At 39.2% G+C, this 18,334-nt stretch overlaps 2 protein-coding genes across 4 annotated transcripts in view; one reads left to right on the top strand and one right to left on the bottom strand.

Moving 5' to 3' along the window:
• zmat3 (zinc finger, matrin-type 3) overlaps positions 1–4,857 on the top strand; it is a 149,677-nt gene extending 144,820 nt beyond the window's left edge. For both annotated transcript variants that reach the window (XR_007934285.1, XM_028792136.2), the window contains one exon: positions 4,577–4,857. Coding sequence is in view for 1 of the 2 variants with exons in the window: in XM_028792136.2 (XP_028647969.2) it covers positions 4,577–4,601 (25 nt within the window). In the remaining variant the exon portion in view is untranslated. The remainder of the gene's footprint in view (positions 1–4,576) is intronic.
• Positions 1–18,334, bottom strand: part of si:ch211-247n2.1 (calcium-activated potassium channel subunit beta-2) — a 145,082-nt gene that overhangs the window by 65,479 nt on the left and 61,269 nt on the right. The window lies entirely within an intron of this gene.

The following is an 18,334-nucleotide window of genomic DNA, read 5'->3' on the forward strand; positions in this document are numbered from 1 at the left end:
AAGAAGATCTGAAGGAAAAGGGCTTGGCTGCCAAGGAGGTGCAGAACCAAGCTGCTTGGAGAAGGTTGATCAACACCTTGACCCCACATAGAAGTGGGAAACAATGCAGAGGAATAATAATAAGAAGAAGAGTTATTCTAATTCATTACTGGTTATAAATACATGGTGTGAAATCTTGAAAGCTGTATCAGTATGAGCCTTTCAGTAGAAGTTTATTTTCTAAATCTCTTCCCTTGCCAATATCAGCTAAAAGCACTTTGGAATAAAATAAATAATTCATTGGATGTTTTTACTGATCAACAGGATTCCAAATTACTTTTCATCAGCATTGCAATAAAAGCTTAAATAAATGGCCACTATGTAAAAAGATGATCTGAGGTGACTTTCTCAAGGCAATGCAGAAATCTTGACACTTTGTCCTGTGGCTTTGTAACTTCAAGACATCTTCTTTAGCCGCTTGGTCACACTTCAGAAAGGATGAATGAATGTTGGCATAACACAGTAGTAGTCATGCTCCTGGCTGCCCGTTTGAAGTTTTTTTGCTCCTGGTTCCACCCAGTATTAATTTATCTTCTGATTTGCTTGACTCCCTCTAAGAGCAACACATAAACAAGTGGGTTTTTTTTTTGCTTTTAATTTGTGATGTTTGTAATGGCCTTACTGTGAGGTTTCTTTGAATATCCCTTTAATAAAGGCATGCTGACAACCTCCAGTTACACTAACACTTCCTTTCTTTATGTGGCTCATGCTTCTGTCTCAAGTAACTGACAACTAAAAAAGCGTACATCACAAAAGTTCTAGTACTGATAGAGCAGGAGTGCTGACAAGTTACGTGACTTGTTGAGGCCTACAAAATAAATCAGTGGTGGACACTGAACCATCAAACTGCCTTAGGAATAGCAACACCACCTTTGGTGTGTATCTTTGTCCACCAGAAGAGCATGCCCCAAATTGAATTAGGGATCTTATCACTTTTAACCACTTCTGTTAAAAAAATCACAGGATTATTATTCAATTCAGTGTTGTCAAAGGACGCCTGACTGGTAAGAAGTTGCTAGGGGCTAGAATACAAAAAAAGAGTGAGACCTCCACAAAAGAGAGAGAAATTCTTACTGGCAAGGAGAGATTAACTCAGCATGATAGTCTGTGAAGGCTATTGCTACTTCAGGGTGGCAGTGTCTATAAAGAGGGAGAGGGGAGAAAATTAGAGAGAGTGAGAGAGAAGGAAGGAAGATTCTAGAAGGAATCATGCAGTATTCCACCTAGATGCTACAGGGAAGATGACCCAGCAGGTGCCTGAGACTGCCACACTGTGAGTGTGCAAGAGGAGATTAATGGGTGGCACTAAATAAGTCATAAAGCTTTAGCCTGGCAGTGCAGGATCAATTAGTGAAAGTAAAATCACTGCATTACCTTTGTGAGCTGGTGGACAGACCCAACAATTTAAGGGGACACCATGATGTTACAGTATGATGTCTGGAGCCTTGGGATCCAAAACAGGAACCATTCCAGGACATGAATTCCATTCCATTTAAAGGGTCACTAATGCATGTTACTTCTTAATTTGCACTAGTATGTTTCCATTTCACTTATTGGTTATGATAAATGTACAATTGTATCAATAGCTTTGAACATTTTAATGTCTGGATTATTGCCCAACTTAGTTCTTGAGTCACTGCTTGCTCAACACAGCCCATAATGGTCTTCTTTTAAAAAAATATTAAACCTTCAGCGCTCACAAATTCCTTGAAATGCAATGACAGCAGTCTGTACTTTTACCTCATATTTATTTACCTTTTACCTGATGTTAGAATTTCTGGAGTATTGATCAACAATAGTAGTTCTGATTTTAATTTAACAATACTTGAATGTCTGATAGGAGACTGGACGCTGCCCCTGGGCCCCTGTTTCACTTGTTTTTGCCTCGAAAGTCTAAGCATACAGTCATGCGATCATTGAAATTAAAAAGAGAGCACCAAAACATAAAAATCTTTTTGAATTTCCAAGTCGGCACAAGTTTGACAATCAAAGGCACTGTGTTCAGACTAGTCGTCTCAGCAACAGCTTCTAGAGCTACTATTTAATTTTCATAACTTTACACAGTGCTTCGAATATTGTCCTGTTAGCATACTGCAGAGTTAAAGCAGGCCCGCCTGTAGTTTGTTCTGGAAATGTAACTTTAATCACATTTTGGAACTGAGAGTTGATCCCCTTTGATCGATTGTTAATCATTAACTATTTAAAAAAGGCATGTGCTGCTGAATAACACTGAAATAATGCAAGACAATTCATTTTTATGTGAAAATATTTTTGGTGGCTCAGTGGCACCTAGCAAACAAATCACATGCTCGTCCATTGCCTGTATAGCTTTAGCATTTTCTCTCTGTGTCTGAATTGTTTTCTCCAAGATCTCTGGTTTTAGCCCATGTGATAAAAGTGTTATATTGCGTCTGACCTGGCACAGACTGACCCAGAGGCACGTGTAAAGTCCAACAGACTTTATTTTTCTTCAGCTGGAGGGCACGTCTTCCCCATACTCCCTCCAGTCACAATACAGTCTCAAAAGCACTTAGTTTGGTTAACACACAACTCTCCACCTTGGCACCACCACTCCTCACAGGCAACCTCGTCCTCTTCCTCCCGATTCTGGCTCCTGAGTGGTGGATGCTGGCCCTTTTTATAACCCACCCGGAAGTGCTCCAGGTGCTTGATCAGCTGTTGCTAATTGCAGTTCCATGCGGGGCTGGAGAGGTGTCCAGGTTCCATGCAGCACCCGCTGGCGGCCACCACAGATCCCCACAGGGTTGGGGAGAACTCCATCTCCCATGAAACCCTGCGGGAAACTGAGGCACCATCGTCAACCAGGGAGGCTTCCACCAAGCATCCCGGGGGAGATACTGAGGAGCCCATGGCTGCTCCCCCGGAACATAAGTAGAAGGGGTGTCCTGGCCGCCCGCCACATCCCATATTCCCAAAAAAACTCGACATATTCACATAAGTGAAAAACGTTTTATGTATTATGGACATGGAACGCATATGCTCCAATGACTTGTTTGGACATAAAAATAAATGAGAGTGGAATGGATTAGTGCTAAGACAACATTAGCAGTTGACCCATATAAAGACTCTATATACTACAACTTTTCTTCAGCTTTGCCACTTTACCTGATACTGCTCTACCTGTCGGACTCTACAGCCCAATTTGTGCTTCCCTCTTTCGTATCCACTGCCCATTCAGGATGCCAAGATCCTTCCCAAGACTCCCTGACAACCATTTGGTCTTTAGTGGAGGAAGGTCTACAAAGTGTTTATGTCTGCCGTGTGCTGCCTGCAGTATTTTTCATGGCTCACTACTCCAAATGGCTCCATCCCTTTCTAAAATTCTGCAGACACTTTAGTAGGGTATGTCAGGTCTTGTCAATGGAAGTTACAAAATGTATGTCTGAAGAAGAAGTGACAATAAGATGAAGCCATGAAATCTGTTTGTAGTGTAAACCCTTTCAGCCAAGCTTGGCTACATTGAAAGGGAAGGCAATGTGGCCGGCCAATGGAGGAGCTCAGAAGAACGGGCTTGAAGTACTTAGCAGTTAGCCCCTGTTGGTGCAAAATAAAAACAAACACACACCCTGAAATCCCCAAAACGTAAAATGAATCAGTAACAAACCCAGTAATGTGAAAGAGTATCACCACATAGAAACTATCCACTTCATCGAAAATATATAAAGCTGCCAACTTGTGTGCATCCCTGAGTTGCTTTTACTTAGCAACAGTCTCTAAATTATCAGTAATGAGCATGTGCATAGTGGACACAATCAAGCACAGGCACGCACACTTGCCAGGGTATGCAAGACTGCAGTAGTAATGCCACATTTGGGTCTCACAGATGTTGGAGATGGCAGGAATGCAGTCAGCAAATGACTACATGCAAACAAATCATAAATCAACTGGCTCTGAAATGTGCAACATGCAAAACAACTAGGCATAAAGAGGATGGCTGTCCTTTCATGATTAAGTGGTGGCTGCACAATCTACATGTACTCATTTGTGCTGCTTAAAAACATCCTGGTGTGTCCTTTGCAACACACATGCATTCTACACAGACCCAAGAAACCGGAAGTGCATGGGGAGTTCTCTGGATGAGTGTTGCTGTGCTTGAGTCAAAGTTGATAGTAATGCCTAAATGAAATGTATGAACTGACCCTCATGCTAACTGTGAGGATGCTAAGTCAGTTACTTGCCAGGTTACTTACATTAAAGTGACTAGCAAAAAGTATCAGCAAGACCCAGTTCAAAGGTCCTCAGTATTTTGTGCACTGTAATGACAACCAAACCACTCAGCTCTTGTATCTCCTTCGTAACAATCATTTGTGTATGGCTGGTGGAATGTTATATCTAGTTGCTCAAAGTAAGGATTAGCTGCTTTTACACTTCGGCAAAGTATTACAAAGTCTTCAGTGAACTTCATCATCTATTTCCTTGTGTCACGCATATGCGATTAGGAGACAGTTTACAGTTTCTCAGCCAGGCCAAGGGGTGGTGCTGTCCAGTAATATTCTCTCATCTTTTCCCACTGCAGACCCTCAAGAGAACCCTCCTCCTAATGATGACACTTCCACCTACCGAGATCCCTCCTCCTGATGACATCATCTCCAGTTCCGGTCCCACCAACTTCCACCACTTCCTGTCTTCAACATATATATCCACCATCTTGCCTATCTATGTCAGTTCCATTTTGAACTCGTCTTTAAAGACACCATTCTTTTTTTGCAATTTTCAAGTTTATGGGGTTCAAATTCCCCACACACCTTTTTCGTGGTTCCTGCCTGTTATTACACCTCGAAATATTCCTAAACTGAGATATACTGCGCATGCTTTATTTTCCATTCTGTTCCTGTATATAAAATGACTTGGCATTTACAGTATCTTAAATGCTGCCCTCTTGTCTATTTTAATAAATAAGATTTCTCAAAATAAATATCACCATTGCTTTGCAACAAAACCATTAAAGTTCCCCATGCACATTTTTAATTAATTGTACACTCAATAGAATTATTTGGTATAAGTAAATTAATTTCACAACAATTAATTTTAACCTTCATTTCATTAGCCTCCTTAATCATTTATGCTCATTGCCTGCAGGATGAGAATGTTGGCCCAGGATCCTTTTCAGGGTCTTCCTTTTCTAGACTGACTTTCTCGTCTTTTATTTATAATTACCAACCGGATCCTTGATAGTACTGTACTATTACATATTTCCTTCAAATGCTGCTTACAAAATTGACTTCTTGAAATGTCATTGCTTTCAAAATCTTGTGTGAATATGTCACAACTGCTATGTGGACTTATTTGAAAGGAACACTGAGGAAAGATTTGATTGCTGCACAGCAAAAGAAATTATTTAAGGCACAAAATATGTCTGAGGATTATTGTGAAAGAGCGAAAAAAGACCAGGAGATGGCAGGCCAAAATAAAACGTAGTAAGGCAAAGCAAGGGGTCATGCTTCTACACAGCCAGAATACGTGCATAAGGGAAGGACTGGGGGAGAGAGCTTGCATAGGGCATTACCTCTTATCTTCCCCAAAATGGCAGAGGGAAGTCCCCCTGGGCTAGGATATTGTCACTGGTTTGGAGCTTGGAAGCTCAGCCCTGTTGAGGCCTGTGGTAACTGCCAGGGGGCACATGGAGAACTTCAGAGCCATTAATGGCAGGAATGCTGCCATATCCAGAAGTGCTGCCCGAAGGAGATCACGGGACACATGGAGCACTTCTTGGTGCTCTATAAAAGGAGCTGCCTCATTCCATTCTGGGAGCCATGTTGGGAGAGACAGGACGACGCTTGCCTGAGGAGAAGTGGAGGTGGAAGAGACTGAAGAGAGAGAAAAAACCAAGTGTTGTATGCTTGATTGTACCGGTGCTTTGATATTCTTCTTGCTTTAGAAGGAACGTAGGAAAGGTATATTCCCCAGGAAAAGTGGCGTACCCCCTGGTGATCACTATATATGATCATATATATATGGGGCACTCCAGCTCCCCAAATACCCAAAACAAACAGGCTCGGACACAAGTATAAAAGTCTTTTATTGTGGGAAATTCTTCTTGGTCATGCATTTCCCTCCACCGCAGCCACAAGTATAATTGAGCACAATCATAGGACAGCTCTTTGTCTTTTCCTCTGTCTTTCAATCCTTCTCGCAAGCTTCGTCCACCTTTTACCAGATTCTGGCTCATTGATGTGAGACAGGCAGCTCCTTTTATCTAATCCCCAGGAGTGCTTCAGGTGATATGAAGCTGCAGCTTCAAAGCATTTCCAGGTGAGATTGGATAGGGACTCCCAAATTCTGCAGCTCCCCCAGGCAGCCCCCACAGGACCGAACAAGGCTGTCCCTTGGGACTACAATACCTGGTATGCATTGTGGACACCCATCTGGGGATCCAAATCTGGGCTCGCTGCCATCTAGCGTCCTGGGGGAGACAAAGCCCTGAGTAAGTTGTCTCCCCCCTGTCCTTCCATCTTTGGGTAAGATCTGGGGAATTTGGAAGCCAAGTCAGCAAACTGAACTCTTTGTCGTGCTTTAAGGTTGGGGCTGATCGGTGAAAGTGTTAATGCATGTTTGTTTCCACTTTAGTCAGGAAGCTTATGACACAGATGGAAAGTCATGAACTTGACCAAGCATTGTTTATATTATGCTGCCTGTTCCAACAAGATTAAAGTCCACATATAAACCAACACGGCATCAGTCTCAACTGGACCACCCTAGAACACAGCTGACAGAAACACTGGTGTTACTGAATGCTTTCCCTCTATTTCACTTCCTAGACTTCTACTGGCATGAAAATAATTTAGCAATTTTTTAATTTTTCAAATTAAAATGTTCTTTTGGCTCTTTTCAAAAACTTATTTCTTATTTCTTATATTTAGGTCAGAGTGATGCATATCCTTTCCGTGCAATTTTTGTGGTTAGATTACATTTTTTTTAAATACAATGATACTTGTTTCCATGGTACAGTATTAGTCTTTCTATGAACCTTTTGGCTGTTTTTAGTTGACTTTCCTATGTGCCCATCTGGACATTTTTCATAAAAGCTGATATTGATAAAAGATAGGGTGGCATGGTGGTGCATTTGTTAGCACTGCATCCCTATGTGCCTGACATCCAAGTTTGAGTTTTGCACCAGGTCGCTGTCAATGTGTTTTTTTGCATGGGGTGTTTCTCCGGATACTCCATCTTTTCTAAAGATAAGTGAGTTATGTCAATTGGCAACATCAATGCCTTGTATACAAGGTGTCAGGATAGGCTTTGGCCCTCCATTTTTCAAAATGTTTTGTCAACAAATAATATCCACAGTGATTGCATAGACTTAATAAAAATAAACTTTGACTTTATTGAACGGCATTTAAATAAACCTATTATACTAAACTGTTATTGACCCAGCAATAGCTTCAACAATGACAACACTGATGTTTATGTCTGTAAAAATAGTTTCCTGTTCACTTTATAAAAGGCACACTGAGCCCCATAGGTGTCAGGCAAAAACACACAAAAAAAATCAGTTCAAATTAATTATTAATCCATTTGAAATGTTTATTAATTCGTTTGAACAGATTATTATTATTTTTTCCCCTTAGCAGTCTTTTTTTCTGGCATACACTTCTGTGAACTGGAAGAGGAAGTAGTTGTAAGACCATCACGGTTGAAATGGTTCTTTTGAGGAGTCCTGAAATAAGTTTTGAACGCAGGAGAAGTTACAAGAATGGATTTATGCCATTTTTGCTGAGAATGTGGTATTCCGAAGACTGTGGTGGAAGCGTAGAATAGATTGAAACGATTGGCTGGCTACATTCTTCCAGTTCTGGTTCACTAACCTGCATACGAGGAAAAATAAATAACCACTGAAATAAAAGTCAGGGGATAAAACAAAAATAACCCGTTTGAATGAATTATGTTTTTAAAAAATAATCAGCATGAATGAATTATGTAAAGTTGTCTAAAAGGTTTCAATATATTATAATGACGGACAAACTGATAGACCAAAACAGATTTAGAATCCAGAAGTTGTAAGAATACTTCAAAACTACTTCTAAGTAGTAGCAATATAACTAAATAAATTTAAAATAGAATATTTATACGGGGGAGGCACGGTGGTGCAGTGGGTAGCGCTGCTGCCTCGCAGTTGGGAGACCTGGGGACCTGGGTTCGCTTCCCGGGTCCTCTCTGCGTGGAGTTTGCATGTTCTCCCCGTGTCTGCGTGGGTTTCCTCCGGGCGCTCCAGTTTCCTCCCACAGTCCAAAGACATACAGGTTAGGTGGATTGGCGATTCTAAATTGGCCCTAGTGTGTGTTTGTGTGTGTCCCGCGGTGGGTTGGCACCCTGCCCGGGATTGGTTCCTGCCTTGTGCCCTGTGTTGGCTGGGATTGGCTCCAGCAGACCCCCGTGACCCTGTGTTCGGATTCAGCGGGTTGGAAATGGATGGATGGATATTTATACGGAATGAAAGAGAATTATTCCAAACACTACATAAAGATCAAACAGCCATTTTATCTTTTAATATGTCAATGGAGCTTGATAATATCTAATGGCACACATTCAGAAGTTAGTCACTGCCAAGAATGTGATTTTTTTCATCTAGGTTTACAGAGTCAAGTTTAAGAAACCACAGAAAAGAGATGTAGGAAAGGCAACTTCCATCCACTTGTTCTTTTTTTTTAAATTAATTGGGTGTGAGCCAGAGCCTATCATGGAAACACAGGATATAAGGTAGGACAAAACCCTGAACTGGATACCAGACCGTTATATAGCATACTCACATGTAAAGGGTGACAATTTAGAAATGCTAAACACCCTAACCTGAAACTCTTTAGCATGCTAATGTTGTGATTCAATCCACTCAAAAGGTGAACAGCTGTGAAGCTTGTATAAAGACCCATAAACCAGGCAAGGGCCTTCCCTGGCCAGTCCACAAATAGGTCTCACCATAGGCACCCTGACCGCAAACTCAATTGGTAAGCTTTGGCCTACACAGGATTCCCCCATCTCTCCACCAACTGCCATACCCACCGCACCAACAGTATCAAAGACGCACCTCAACTGATTTGCCAGATGGAAATAGGAATCTGGTCTTCTGAAATCACCACTTGTGCCACGCAGCTTCTCCATTCAACCCTCAACTCCATAATTAACAGGGTTTTCCCATCTGACACTCCAGCCCTTTTCACTTCTCATCTGTCTTCTTTTTATAATATTTATTCATTACTAGTTACAAGTCCTGACAAGTGATTTAATAAAAGCTATTATCTGTGAATGAACAAAATATCCTGTCTCACACAAAAAAATAAATAAATGAGAAATGAATAATATTATCTGCTTTATTAAGAGCACCTAGTGAAGTTGCAGCATGCAGTATTAATGCTAGAACTATACACGGTGCTCTGCCAGCACAAACAACAATTAACTGAATAATTCATTAAGACCCTCCTCATCAAATCATTCAAATTACAACTACTAATCACAGATGAGATCTCCGTGGTGAATCATGAACTACTCTTATTTACTCAAAGGAGACTTAAACCCATTAAATAAGCAAAACATTAATTCCAAATACCTTTTAGAAAGAACCAACAAATGCGTATCTGCCGAAAGAAAAAACTCAAACGTTATAAATCCTTCAATACATAAATAAAAAATCAGGAATACTGACTTCTCAATTTATGAACCTGCAGATTGTTGACTGGTTGTTTTGTATTAGTCATTGCTTACTATTTTTCTGCAATAAATGTGCTTTTCTTGCTTAATTAACCTAATTATGATTTTGAAAATTGAATTTATTCAATTGATGACAATTGTAGGAATGTTTGATAATTAAGTGGAATTAAATGGTAAATACAAATGCATTTACATTTTATTTTATCATAAGCAAAGTATAATCACAAATATTTTTATATAAATATCCATTCATCTTCTTAACCCACTTATCCAGGGCATTTTTGTTGGAGCCTACTCTGGCAAGCATCGCATGCAAAGCAGGAACAATCCCTGGATGGGGCACCAGTTCATCACGGGGTGAACACACAAACACATACACACACACACAAAGGACTGTTTAGCAGTGTGAATCCACCTAACCTGCATATCTTTGGACTGTTGGAAAAACTGGAGCACTTGGAGGAAACCCATGCAGACACAGGAGAACATGTAAACTCCAGACAGGGAACCCCTATCTCCTTACAGTGAGGCAACAGCTCTAGCACATGCCACCAGATTTATACGACCAGCAGTGGGACACCAGCTTAATATATATATATATATATATATATATATATATATATATATATATATATATATACTGTATATATCTACTCTATAAATATAAAATCCTAAGCCTAAAAGTGCAACGATTTTATGTGCCATTTTTATGTCACGTTTTTTGTCACGCTTTAAATCGGGTTTATTTTAAAACCTACATATATATGTTTGGTATCATTCTTTTCAGAATTTATCGAACTTCAATGTGATGTTCTTAGATTTTCAGATTCTTATTCCGTTTTTAATTTATAAACTAAAAAATATCGAGAACTCATATCCTGCGAGACAAGACTTTGTGCCAAGAGATTTAACCATGCCCAGGGCCAGAAAAAAGAGTCAAAGAGTAGGACAGCTGCTGTACAGGTTTTTAAATGTTCGAAGCGACATGCAGATCATGCGGCACGGCAGCAGCAGCAAGCCAGCAACTGATCGAGCAAAGAGGAGGTAAAAAAAACCTGTATTTGTTTCCCATTGTATCATCGTTTAAGAGGGGGTTTTGGAGGAGGGGACCACGTCTCCTTGGGGTGCGTTCACCCTGCTTCTTCACAACGCGAACAGCAGAGATGTGATGTGGCTGGTGCGTAGCGCAGGCAAGGAGGGTTGGTAAGCGAAGCAAGTAGGGGTCGAAACCCCTAGTATATATATATAAAGCAAAAAATCTATTTCAGTGGACTTAAGTGGCTGAGTACCTTACACATTCACATCCCAAAAAGTATCTACTCTTTTTCCCATTTGTCAATATTAAATACGTGCTTGTTACACTATGCAGCATGTTTATCATCATGCCTTCCTACCTCTCTCTTCAATGTAGTATATGTATACCAATGTGCACAAAACTCTTAAGAAGGCCCCCATTTCTATTGTGTTGCACATCATGAAGAGCACCACGAAGTTGTCAAACAGAGAGAGTGCTGCATTTCATTTATGTAGCCTGTTATTTAATGTTACAGAGGACAATGTTGCCTATGGTCATAATCAACCAAAAACAGATGAAACAGAGGCTACAGCACTGAAGGACTTGTCTCCAGCCTCAAATATATATGCTGAGGGGTGGTCTTTCAATGGTAACATTAAGGTGATCCTGCTTTTTGTAGTTCCACCCACAAAGCACAAAGAACATAAGAGACCAACACAAGTTATGTGGAAAGTAAATCATAAACAGAAAAATATTAATAAAACATACATAATTAATGAAAACATAAAAAATGCATCAGAAATAACATAAAGGACAAAAGAAATAATAAACAAGCATAAGACAGGTGTGCGCAACAATTAGAAGAAACCAGAGTACTAAAACTCAAGCAGACATGGAAAGAATGTTCACCCCCTATAGACTGTGACAGGGTTTGGAGCAGCAGATATAACACCAGTACATGGGCTTTTGTCCAGATGCTCCAATTTTCTTCCATATCCTAAAGACTTATGTGTTAGGTGTGGCCTGCAGGGGCAGCACCAGCCGCCCAGACCTGACTCAGACAGACACCAGGCACAAGTTTCAGCACACCATACGTTTATTTACAATGGGAACACTTCCCAAACCGTTTCCACAAGCAGCACGGTACAATACAGAGCACACAAGCCTTTCTTTTCTTTTCTCTTTTTCCTTGTCTCTCTCTCTCTATCTCTCTCTCTCTTTTCCTCTCTCCTTCCATCTCCAGTCCCCCCGGCAAGTTTTGTCTCCCTTCCTCCCGACTCTGCCTCCCCAAATTAAGTGAGGCAGTCCCTTTTTATGTTGCATCTGGGAGTACTTCAGGTGGCTCATCAGCATTATCTGGAAATACTCCCAGGTGTGATGGAAACCCAAAGTAGAGGGTCTGCAGCTCCCCCTGATGGCCACCCACAGAACATAACAGGGCTGTGCCAAACTCCAGCTCCCATGGTGCCCTGCAAGAATCCGAGGCGCTGCTGTAATCTGGGAGAGGGGGGTGGGGGGTCGTTGGGCTGCCATCTAGGGAGGCCATGTCCTGTGCACATCTGCCCGTCTGGTCCTTCTGGTATATTGGCCTCCCTGCCAGGAAAAGGCCCCAGCCATTTGTTACATAGGTTAACTGGTGAATCTCATTTGGCCTGTACTGATTAACTGTGGCTCTGTGCGTGAGTATGCCCTGCGATCATTTGAAGTGTGCACCTAATGCTACCATGACTGACGCCCACCCCTTGCAACTCTGAATGAGTGAAAACAACAGAATGGATGACAACTTTAGCACTATATGCACAAAGGAGCTTAACCCAGGTTGTGCATTGTTCTCTTTGCTCTTTATTCCCTCCTAAATAGCCTGCTTACCAGCTTTTTTCTCTAAAATCCGATGCTAATGATTTCTATATTCAGAATCAATGTTGTATGCTAAACACCATTAAAAGCTCTTTGAATGTTTAGGTAAGAGGTGTCATATGAGTTGCTTTTTTCTAATCCTTCAGCAGTCTGTTCCAAAAAGTCCTACAAGCAGCTATGCCATCTGCAGTGCCATAGATTAAACTCACGTCAAGTGTGAGTGATGCAATAGCACCACTCTGTAATTTTCTGATTCAAGTTTTACTACTTCAGTGCAACAGTGTGCATTTGAGATAGATAGTAAAAGCCCATTGCTGATGCCAAGGAGCACTCCCAAGTGCACATCTGCCAAACTCCTGTCCGTTTGTAAGGGCTTTGGCTCGCTTCTTGGAGAAGTATAAATAATTCACAAAATTTAAATTACTGCATGAGAGAAAATGGTACTATTTAAATGAGACGACAGCACAAGGAAAGCTATAAAAATAAAGAATGGCATGCCATAAAAATGCCAGGTACCCTGCAAAGGGAAGACAGACGTCTGGTTCACTGGGCTGCTTCACAAACTTTACAAATTCAATCTAACCTTGGCAATTTGTCTTCAGCCAAGATCAGTGTGTGACCTTCAACTGGATTTGTTTTATTTCTATTATTAAGCCAGCAAATGACTTTTGAAAGACTAATGACAAAAAAAAAAAAAAAACTATAAGAAATCTAATTGCAAGTGTCCAGTCAGAGAAAGAAAGAAAGAAAGAAAGAAAGAAAGAAAGAAAGAAAGAAAGATATTGAAAGGAAATTAATGATAGGCTGGGAATGGAACTTGAAGAATCCCTGGAGGGACGCACTCTGGTAAGCTGTGGTGCAGACCATGGAGGAGGCGACCACTGAGAAGTGCAGCACATTTGAGCCACAACTAGGTGATGCAACGGGAACGTTGTCTCCTTTTGTAATTACTACAGCTCACACCCACATACAGCGCTGGTTGAAGCCCATTTGGAGCCCTGGATGGAGGGCTAGACAGTGTCCCTGGGTTTCCACAGTGGCCAGTCTGTACTATTCGACTTAGATGAACTTCAAGAGCGTGTGCCTCTTTAGCCAAATAAATGACACCCCTCTGTGTACATGCCACACACTTTACGGAGTTTGCGCCCTTTAACTTTTCTAATTATTTTTTGATTCGGGCACCATTGGCAAGATGCCATCCTGGACGCCTACTCATGTCACCCATACTTAAATATGTGTTTTATATGTTAGTCTCTGTGATTTCTCATGTTTTATGTAGTACAAAAAAATTGAAAAAAGAAAAACAAAAGTACAGAAATTGCCAGTAAACTTGCCATACCTGGAAAGCATTGATATAGCACCAGCTCCACTGGGCACCTCTGTATTGGCTTTCAGAAAAATGAACGCGCCTGTGTCATTTTGGAAATATGAAACTGTGCTGGAATGTCATCATGGAGTCATCTGGGTTGTATTCCCCTCCAATTTCTAGTCATGTAATCTTATGTCCTCATGTGATGAGATCCAGCTACTGCAGTGATTAAGTCTGACATCCCCTCAGAGTAGAAGTCGTGTGATATTATGCAAGCTTTATTCATCTCATGCTCCAGCCCATTATTTGTCTTTTGGCTTTGGCAGAACAGCATTAACAGCATTGAAGGAATGACTGAGCACAGGCATTGCCTTGTTAGGAGAAACCCTCCAGTATCTCTGTATCCCTGCCAAAGCTTTGGGGTAGTATGGAAGAAACAAGCTTCATTCTTTGATTAGCAAGGGAGAGACAAAGATCTTTAATTAAGAAAAAGTGAAAGAACAAAAGAAAGAAACTTGCTAGCAAAGACAAGCAGATTTACAATCCAGTTCTGATAAGGACAGTCTTGTTATCATTTTTTTTATAGAGCATACTTTAAATATGCACATTAATCACCATAAGTTGTAACCAATCAAGTAGCGCAGACAAGTTAATGTAATTAACACTTCCTGGAATACTTGGTCCTAACAGACAGAAACCAATTAATACTGTAAACATAAATATAAAACAAAGCATTATGTATGAAGAACTCTTCACTGCTTTTCATTCTTAATTCCTTCCAACACTACACAAAAAAAATCAAAAGATAAGTCTTTGTAATAGTAAAAGAAAGAGTCTACTCTTAATGAAATATGATGCATTACTGTATACAATAGTTATTATATGCAAAAAATCAATATATTTTAATCAGTTTCCATAATAGATATGAACTTCATTGCACTGGATGTAATACTAGCTGAAGTATCTGGTGTTGTTTGTATATATTTGTGTAATGGGTAATGATAATAAAGCAGATATTATTGAGGAAGCAGGTTCTCTCCCCTCTTTTACTCCATTTATCGTTATTCATTTATTGATTTATCTATTTGCTTATTTTCACTAGCATAAAGTTTTACACTGCTGGCCTAGCTCTCTTTCTCAGGGGTGGGAGATGTTTTGTATCGAACCTTTTTTTTTTTTGTAAAACTTGAGTTATTTGTATGGAATATTATTTGATTTTAATAAAATTAATAAAATTAGAAAAAAATAAAGCAAATGTTTATGTGTTTTTTAATTGCTGATCTTTCAGTGATTGCTAGCTGATATGCAGCTGTCTCATCCATCATCTACACTGTCAATTTGTCTGCTCTCTTGAGTAGAGAATTTGTTCTTTTGTGAATAATTAGATTCTGTAATTGCCACAACTCTTTGCTGGTTGGAGCACTATTCTTTGTATTTCCTGGTTTATTGTGATTTTTAATCCCAATCAATAAACTAGATGGCTTTTTGAATAATTGAATCCATGGACCGCAGATGTGGGGTACTGGTGTGAATTGGGGTTCACAGACATTACTGTAGGTCTCTGTATAATTACAGGAGACAGCACCAATGTTATGGAGATGATTTTTTCAAAGCTAATTTATTCACCGTTGATTAAAAATAGCTGCAAATCACCATGCTGTATTACCATCAAAGCTTAAATTATAATTGCACCGTCATAAAATAGTCTTCAATAAATTTCTGTCATCAAGAAACAGCAACCTAATGCCATCAGTTGTTCTCTTTCTACCATATTCTGAAAAGAGACTAGGCATACACTAAAAAAATCACATTTCATTCTGTTTCATCATCTCAAGTAATGATATGCAAAAATATAAGACAAAAATGTAGAGTCATGAGTTAATTTCAGAGTTATTGTCCCGTGTACACAGGCAATAAAATTCTTCTCTGCGTATTTGGTCACTGTCTCAGTCTGATTTAATATTATTTCCATCGCATATAAACTCCATCCACCCATCCATCCATTAAACCTGCTCAAAAAATAATACCACATATTAAGAAATAGTGGTGAGGGGAACAGCCAAGTTCCCTTTCATATACAGTTTTGCAAAATTGATGCCATATTTACTTTCATATGTAATTTTGCAAATGTGAAAATCACTAAAAAGTTTTAAAAGATCTTTGAAGAGTTGGAAGGAGGAATGCAGCTCCTTAGGGCCTGGCTACACTGTACAGTACACCACTTTTGCACCCAAATCAATTTCACAAAAGAGCCTAGACAAATATAAACAGGCAAAAACTGTTGTTTGGAAAGTCAACATGAAAAAACACACAACCCATGGTGAAACAAAATGACATACTCTTAAACAAAAGCTGTAACCCAACAAGACATTTAAACTGTTGTCCAAATTAATTGACATTAATAGTTTGGTTGAAACCCAATGGGAAATGTCAATACTACCTAAAAACACCTTGTCCAACCCAACAATTTCATATTTAAAAAGCCCTGGCAGCAGCTCTGAGTTGCCCCCAGCTGGCTGGGCCTCCAGTTGAGCAGCAAAGACTGGGTGGTGAGGTGCTGAGGGCTTTGGCTTTGGTGTGTGTGCTTACACCTTCTTTCTGTTGATTTTTGGGTTTACACATCCAGGATACATCAAGCAACTGTAAATTGCAAGCTTCATGGAGATTAAAATTATTTTTGTGTTTCAAATTCACGCAAAAGAATATTCAGTAACTCTCAACAAACATATTATAATTCAAATTGACTTCATTTCTAAAAGCTGCTTATCACTCATCATCACAAACTATGTGACTCTTCAATTCCACCCGGGGGTGTAAACATTAACATTATACAAAGTTATTGTCTGTTTTTACCTGCATTATTATCAATCTTTAATTTAATATTGTTTTTTGTATCAGTAAGGTGCTGCTGGAGTATGTGAATTTCCCCTTGGGATTAATAAAGTATCTATCTATCTATCTATCTATCTATCTATCTATCTATCTATCTATCTATCTATCTATCTATCTATCTATCTATCTATCTATCTATCTATCTATCTATCTATCTATCTATCTATCTATCTATCTATCTATCTATCTATCTATCTATCTATCTATCTATCTATCTATCTATCTCCTGCCATCTCATCATTAAGTTTTAGAACAGTAATTCTGTTGATGATGTAATATGATCCAATTTATTAAACAGATCCAAAAGAGTTTTGTTACAATTTTTTTAAACAAGATTCATTATACATTCATCAATTAGTACATTGCCATGGCAGACTTATTTTGATGTGTTAAGCCGTGGCATTCTGTTGTGATTAAGTCCAATGAGGAAAACAACCAAAATCACTTTGTCCACCTTAAATTTTAATAAATTAAATAAAAATATGTCAACCAAAGACTGAAAATGATAAACAATATATAGAATGTCAACAAAAATATAGAAGCATTACAAACACTTCAGTAAATTTTTAAATGTCAATCAAGAAAACAATAATTACAAAAGGGAAAACAGCCCACAAAATTCAAGTCTGAAATGCATAATTCAAAGAAAGAGAAAGAACTAAAGAAAAAAGGGAAACTGATCAAAATATTATGACTAAGCCAAAATTTCAAAAATCAAAACTAAGAGATAGATTAAAGACAAAAAAAAGAGTTTCTAAATGAAGCATGGTCAGAATTTCAACAAACTTACAAAAGGGGTAAATTTGCCTGCAGGATAACTAATGCCTCAGCAGAAAAGATGTTATGATCCTGGGTGGTGATAATTTTTTTCCATTATATTTTGATTTCTAATGTGACAGCATTTTTTTTTTCTATGGACATCACAGTTTTAAAGAAGCATTACCATAATGCATCTCCCCATTGCTAGAAGGTGTTACATGACCGTATATAAACTGGCACTTCAAGTGACTAATTGTCCAAGCTTGTGGATACTCTCTGGATATGTTGTGCAAAGAATAGCAAATGAGTAGCATCCTAGCAAATTAACTTGTTGTGAATAAGAACACTCTTAAAATAGTAAAAAGAGTGTGAGACCTCCAAAAGACCCACAGACCAAGCAAGGACCTTCACTAGCCCGCCTCACACTAGGCAGCCTGACCTAAAATTCCACAAGCAGGCTGAAGCCTGCTCATACCCAAAGTAGAGAACAAAAACTTTTTAAAAAGTTTTAAAAAGTTAAATGTCTTGAAATATACAATAACTGTTAAACCTTTGGTTTAAGAGACATGTCCAAAGAAAGAATCTTTATGAAGGAAGGAGTTATTTGTATAAAAAAAAGGAGACACACAAAAAAATAGAAAAAATAAATAAAATAGGGCACAACAACCACAGGAAGCAAATCCTAAGACACTAAGACAAATTCCAATAACTGAAATCCAAAAACAGAAGTAGAAATTCCATAAACCAGAAAATCAGTCCTGACAATAATGCACTATTCAAACACCAATGAACCACTGAAG

This window comes from Erpetoichthys calabaricus, chromosome 2 (assembly GCF_900747795.2).
Source record: "Erpetoichthys calabaricus chromosome 2, fErpCal1.3, whole genome shotgun sequence".
NCBI classification, from domain to species: domain Eukaryota; kingdom Metazoa; phylum Chordata; class Cladistia; order Polypteriformes; family Polypteridae; genus Erpetoichthys; species Erpetoichthys calabaricus.